This window comes from Anneissia japonica, unplaced genomic scaffold (genome assembly GCF_011630105.1).
Source record: "Anneissia japonica isolate Jap-2015-1 unplaced genomic scaffold, ASM1163010v1 scaffold695_len1296351_cov181, whole genome shotgun sequence".
NCBI lineage: Eukaryota > Metazoa > Echinodermata > Crinoidea > Comatulida > Comatulidae > Anneissia > Anneissia japonica.
Window position 1 is genome coordinate 1,273,861 of NW_022740852.1, and position 7,421 is coordinate 1,281,281.

The following is a 7,421-nucleotide window of genomic DNA, read 5'->3' on the forward strand; positions in this document are numbered from 1 at the left end:
ATATGTGTCAAAATAGGCCTACAGGTCTTCAAAGTAAACAAATATTTGAGGTTTTTTTCTATATTTCTATTTTTTTTTTTTTTTTTATTGATTTTTTATTAATATACATCACTTTTGTAAGCAAGAACCAAATTGCCTAATATCTATAGGTTGAGGGCAAAGATTGATTATGCACTTCATAGGAAATTTGCATTGAACTTTAATAGAAAATTGTGTTAATGTAGGGAAAACTGCAAATTGCCGAAAACTGCTCCAATTTACATTGAATTGCATTAAAAATAGAAGTTGAATAATAGCACCTATAAAATGCCATCCCAAGATTACTGAAAGTACAAAGCTGTTGAGAGTTAATCCTAATGTAAAAATTGGTTTGTATTGTAGGAGTATCCATTAAAGTTATTATTTAATTTCATTATATAATATTATAGTATTATTGTTATTGTCGTGATGGAATAGACAATAACTGGTTTTCAAACGTACCGAGTATTCAGTACATTTCTTCGTCAGGTAGGGCAAATTTACACCTATATAATATAGTTTGTTCTACTCTGTTATATTCACTTATGGTATTAATTTATTTAATTACTGTATAATCTTTAAAATAATCATCTAAATGTCACTAAAACATTTAATACTACTTCATCTGATTTTACATCATTTGTACTTTCGCATGTAACCTACAGATTTGGCATTTAAGCATGATCAGCGAAAGGTCAACATGCCTCAAAGCAATGCAGAAATTGCGACTGGTTAAATTATGCTCCTGCGTCATTATTAAATTAGTTCTTTTGATTTACCGCCGGCAACATAATCTTGTACTACTGCAAATAATAACATAAATCAGTGTATAATTTCTATCTAGCCATATTAGAATAATTACTTATTCTGAATGCATTTGTGAGAATGAATATAAATTTATCAAAAATGAATTTTTTTTTTTAGAAACCAGTGGATTTTTGCAAATCCTTAAAACTGATTGGATCTAATGTATGAATGGACTTTTGTGTGTCAAACTTTACAGCCTATTTGAAATATTGTGGAGCTCCCAAAATCGAACACATCATTGAGAAATAAATATCTTCATATTTCAATAGTTCTGTCCACACTATCAAATTTTATGTCACAAATTAATGTGATGTGCCCATATATGGGCATGATGATGTCATATTACACCCATATATGGGCATGATGATGTCATATTACACCCATATATGGGCATGATGATGTCATATTACACCCATATATGGGCATGATGATGTCATATTACACCCATATATGGGCATGATGATGACATATTACACCTATATATAAGCATATCACAGGTTTTTTCCACATAAAATGTGATAGTATGGTCAGAGTATTAGTTTCCCCCGCGGTGCCAGCGGGGGCAGGAGGCTTAGTCTACAACCCCCCTCCCCATTGGACAAGACAAGCCCTCCCATTGGCCGAGCTCGTTGGGCAGTCGGACAAAAAAAATCTTTAAAGATAGGCCTACACCAAGACAAAACATGTCATTCACAGTCGTAGAGTAGCATTTCTAGCCATCCACAGGTCACTATTAGACCAAACCCTCCCCCTCCTCGGCAACAAGCTCAATCCCCCCTTTGTCGAAAAGCTTACCCCCCAAAAATGTATCCTGGGCCGCCACCTGCCCCTAGTCCACAAAAGAGAAAAAAAAAGTTTGCTCCTAGTAATATTGAACTAGTGTTCCCAGTCCTGCTGGGAATTAAGAATCCAGGAAACTGTCTTTTTCTAGTCATACACGCAAAGCAAATAGCATAACATTCATAAGAATATTCCTCAATAACCAGAATTAATTTTGAAAAATCCCTAGAGGGAGGAGAGGAGTCGTATTTGATGCGAGATTCAAGATAATATCCAAGGGGATAGAACTTGCAACAACAGCTGACACTCACAGATTGTCTAGTTCCCCCTACCTGTCATCTACAAGACTAGATGACAGGTAGGAGACAGCTACGGTGAATTTAGTCACCAAGTAAATGTTCCAATCTCCATAGCAAATATGCTTTCTACTATGATTTTAAAATGTGATTAAAATTTGTCATTCATTTTAGATGATAATCTAAATGTACATTAGAAATCTCAATCGAGTACTGTACCTGTAATATTGTTTATTGATGGTACCATGTTCATGCTTCTCTTGGAAGATTTTGTGAAAATCCTAATAACATAAGGTGTTTGCATCGTATCATATGAATACAAGGAAACCTAAACAATTTATGTTTAGTTTTTTTGTATTTATTTGATGCGATACAAACACTTGTGTTTTTTTATAGCGACACATAACATTTGATTATTTTGTTATATTACATAGCCTATGTAAATATGAGTACGTGATTGATCGAAATGGCATCACGTGACTAGCGCTACGAGGATCGGAAACATTATATTTCCCCGTAGGGAAATATAACTTTGAAAAGTGACCGGTCTCTGACGTCACCGGATTACACCCGCATTGCGCCCGTAGAGAATGCTAGTCGAGCACATGATCGATCGCTCACGAATTGTGAATGTGGAAAGCCTAGCGCTTCGGAAATGGCGACTTCAAATAAGTTTAAATCTCTCGACAAAGACGAATTGGATAGAATATTGTAAGGCCGAGGAATCATCAAATTAGGCCTAGGCCTAGCCTACTTGCATTGAAAATTTCACAGCAACGGAGCTCAACGCGTTACGTTTCTCCGGTCATTCTACGCTGAGGTAAGGAGAGCAAACGGTGAATTGTAGGCTAAACGATCAATGATAACGCTACGCTCCGAACTACAACAGAAACATTTTTAAAAAGTGACGATAATATGAAGTATTTTGGCTATGTAATAGGACAGATATTGTGTAAAAGTTAAATAAAAGTTCTTGATATTTAAAGTTATGTGTTCAGTTAATTATTTGCATCTATTTTTGGCTATGTAATATAACAGATATTGCTTTTCTATCGGTGTAATAACATTTGATATCCCCTTGGGAATTATATTTTTTTCTCAGGACTATATTTTCCCTCAGCGCTACGCGCTTCGGGAAAATATAATCTTTCGAAAAAAATATAATTCCCTCAGGGATATCAAATGTTATATTACACCTCTAAGCAGGCAATATCTGTATAATATTCTCATCACTATATAAAATTATATTTTTATTGTTTTCATTTCTTTTAGTCTCTTGTTACTTTCATGTTACAATCGTTATTATCATAAATTATTAATATATTGTTGTTAGATCACTGCTGTTATGTACTTGAAAACCTAAATACATTTTCCTTTTGTTGCAGTCTCCGGTGCCTAGAGTCGTCCAATCGGCAGCCTTCGCTATATCGAACTTTATTCGAGAACCTGATGCTGACGTAAGGTAATAAAAAGACGATGCAATACCCACGAATCATTGATTGGAAAGTATAATAGTAATCTAATTGCAAGCAATTTGCTTTCCTAAGTCAACTTTCAAAGTCCTAGTTATACTTATTAGTTTGATAATTTATACCATCAGCTGTGAGGTGCTTTAACTAGTTGCGTTTGTGCTTATGCTCATGAAAGCTTGACGCTTCTAAAAGTAAACAAGTAGTAACTCAGCTCTACTCAGTGGCTCTTACGATGCTACGATTTATACAAACATCTGTTTGAAAGTTTAGCGTAAAAGTAATTTCTACATGTCAGAGCAACTTGTCAAAATTAAGTCAAGCTATGCTTTCCGTGTTGATTAATGTCATGCATATGACTCCAGTCCAATCATGCAAAGTGGTAGGTAGAATTAAAGTAATACTGTACATACCTGATTTGAGAATACATGCAATCTGGATTTGCGAGCACTCACTGGCCTCAAAATGTCCGTCAGTTTTGTAGAATGAAAAATGGTTTGTTTTTTTGTCATAAAATTTTTCATCCTGTGGCATCTCTCACAAAAATAGTTCTGCTTTGTCATATCCCTTTTAGACGTGGTAGGTAATTAGTTCTTTATGTTTCAAGTTAATTTTTTTCTAAAAATAAAAATGTCAAATCAAATTTTATTTCGTGGCATCACAATGTCTGCCATAATTTAATATGATATTCATTTATGAAATAATTTACATGAGTAATATATAGAGCTCATTCATTATAATAATACATTTTTCCCTTTTTTGGTCCAATGATTGCTTTAATGAGTCTTCCCCCACCATAGCACTACCACTGTGACCATTAAATTGACTAGTATTAATTGTAATCAGTATGTGTCATTTGTAAAATATTTACATTGAAATATAATTGCAAGGGCGTCTCATAAACCATTAAACAGAAACTAGATACACTCTAATTTACACAATTATTACAATACTGCATACCAACCTGACTTTCTAGTCCATTGCCCTAACCGTTATTCATAAATTCATTACATTTTTAGCTGGTAACATTTACCATTTCCTATTCAGACCCCCAGAGACAATCTATCAATTGGCATTAGCTAGTCACGAACACAGCATTTAACCCAACAATGTGTTTCATTATGAAGTAATGTGTAGACGTTACATTGATTTTACACCTCGTTATTTCGTTTCATCGTGAAAATGTTTTGTTTGACCTGTCAGTATAATAAGGATGAAGAGGTTGTGGAAAGTAATAATGAAAGTTGATGGAAAAAAAGTTGGTCAGAATGAGTAGAGTTAACACTATAAAAAAAATATTTGACAGAGATGTAATGTATCAAAAAACCACAACTTGTGCTTGTGGAAGTGGTTTGGTGCAGCGAAATGTTTTGGATTCCCAAACACGCGTGAGGTCAGGGTTTCAATCCCTGGCTGTGCACTTAGCTTGTCTCCTTGAGCAAGGGACTTTATATCTGCGTTGCTTCTCTTCACCCAGAAGTACTGTATAAATTGGTACCTGGTGTGGTTGCCTGCTACTGCGCTAGATAGCAACACTTCAGCAATCATGTGGACCCGATGACCAGGAAAACAAAGCATTTTCATAACCTTAAGCTTTGTCCACAATATCAAATTTTCCTTGACAAAAAAACTGTTGTATACCCATATATGGTCATGATGTGCCTATATATGGTCATGATGTGATGTCATCATGACCATATTTAGGCATGTCACATGTTTTTGTCAAATGAAATTTGATAGTCTGGACAGGGCTTAAAGAAAATGTGCTATAATATAAAAATAACAAATAACGTTTTGGATTTTCCATAAGGAATTTTACCGTGTTCCTAACTTTCCAAAGTTCCTTAAAATACATCTTTTCCAATCTGGCTAAAGCTATCATTCCATGATAAATAAAATAAACCTAAATGTATACGTAGGCCTACTGATGATAGCTTGATTAAGATTTGGGTTAAATTGTCTTATCTAGGAAAGGCAGGTGAATCCATTTTACGTAGATGCTTAAACAAAGTAAAGAAACACTTAGTTAAATCATTTTATACCTCCATGGTTAAATAGGTAAAATTCATAACATTATGGCAGTACAAAAATGTCTCTCATTTTATATCTACTAAAGATCAAACCCCTAAGGAATATAGGAGCTCTTTTTATCATTTTAATTGTCCAGGTTGTAATAGTGATTATATTGGTAAGACAGATAGATGCTTAATAACTAGACTTAAAGAACATTCTTCACGATCTGATAGTGTTATAAATGATCATATACAAAATTGTGAGGCATTCCAATGTTTTAGGTTTACAAGGTATACTTGAAAATGATAATGTAGCCTGTGATGCAAGTAATAAATTAGGTTTAATATTTTCTAATGCTAACATTATTGACAGTTCGCAGAATTGGTCTATACTATTGTTTAAAGAAGCGTTTGCTATACGTAGGCTACACCCATTGCTTAACAATGGGCTGAAAGCTTCAAAGGAGCTTTCTTTGTTTTTGTAGGTAGCTTTGATCAGTAGGGTAAGAATGCTCTGATCTTTAGTTTTTATTCAAACTATGTCACCTACTAGGGGTAATGTTTTGATTGGTCAAACACCTTTGGTACTTGTGCATATAAGCTTGCAAATATGGATAATTTTTCATTCCTAATGATGACATAATTAATGTCGAAATTGAATCCTGACACGATGGCGTGCATTTCGATACTTGGAGTATGTATTATACTATCTTATCTGAGATTAATCAGTGGACCTTTCGGTCAATCATTCTATCACTTTCCTCTTGTACTTATTTTCAGCACTGTGCATCACTACGTAAAATATGTTTTTTTTAAATTCCTTTAGTTTGTAGTTTAGGTGAAATCGGCATATAGTGTATACCCAGTCTACATATGGTACAGAATGCTACTGGTCTTCATAACGATAAACTTATATTTATTTTCTAAACACCATATTTTATGAAGGTAATCCATTACCAATCGGCTCTTATGAGACCGGGCAGTTGACTTGTTTATGGTAGTTGTTGTTCTTGTGCTTGTAATGTTTGGTTGTTTTGTCCTACCAACAACAAACAATCCATAACACTATTATCCTCTTTTACTGAACAAACAAAATTTGTTCCATAAGTCCTCACAGAGGTCATTTTTGACCATAGTTGTTCTACTACACAACCATGAAAAATGTTCTTGCTATGTAATTCAATTAATGCAGTTGATGGGTGCTGCTGTATTCTGACACCGGACAACTCTTGAGCCTTCTCCTTCAGGAATGATTATAGTAATGCTTGGAAATAAGTCATATTCAAATGCAGCTCTAGTGCCTACAATATGATAGAAGCATAAGTGGGTTGTTGGAAACTATAAACCAGTGGTTGCAAATTTCTCAAATAAAACATATACAACTCAAAAGAACATTTAAACTTCCATGATGTAATATACTTTTTTTAAACTAAGTTTAATTACAGTACATATTTTTCTTAATTTTTTTGTCTTTTAAAAGAGTTTTGGTCAGTGCCGGGATTGCGCCCATGTTATTACAACATGTTAATGCTGAAGCTGACAACTTGCCTGTATTGGCGGAGATTGCATGGGTTCTCATGTATGCAATGGCAAGGTTGGTAATTATACTTTTATTACACATGTTAATGTTATTCTAGAATGGAGTGCATTTCACTCTCATTATTTACACTACACATTAGATTGGATGTTATCATTAAGTCTGGAATCCTATCAGTGTACTAGAGAAAAATTAGCTTTTCTTGCTAATGTTCTCTAAAGATATCTTGTAATAAAGAGGCACTCTAGAATTTTTGGGAGAATGCTTAAGAAGATAATAAGGTTGGTGGGAGAGGGGAGGGGAGATTGAGATGATTTATACAATATTCTTTGTAAATAAGTTTTATAGTAATTTCAGAGGTTGAATAGGAACTTAAAGCCCCATTCCCGGCAAAATTTCAATTTTTAAGAAAAATCTAATTTTTGTATAATGTTATAAAGATTTATAAATATAATACGGAATTGCTAGTTTAACTGAATTTAGACATTCCTAAGAATGAAAA

At 33.9% G+C, this 7,421-nt stretch overlaps 1 protein-coding gene across 1 annotated transcript in view; it reads left to right on the plus strand.

The window, feature by feature from the left end:
• Positions 1-3,286: 3,286 nt before the first annotated feature.
• Positions 3,287-7,421, plus strand: part of LOC117118406 (importin subunit alpha-4-like) — a gene marked incomplete at its 5' end in the record, with an annotated part of 10,777 nt that continues 6,642 nt past the window's right edge. The window contains 2 exon segments of the mRNA XM_033262990.1: positions 3,287-3,363; positions 6,863-6,976. Coding sequence (XP_033118881.1) covers positions 3,287-3,363; positions 6,863-6,976 — 191 coding nt within the window.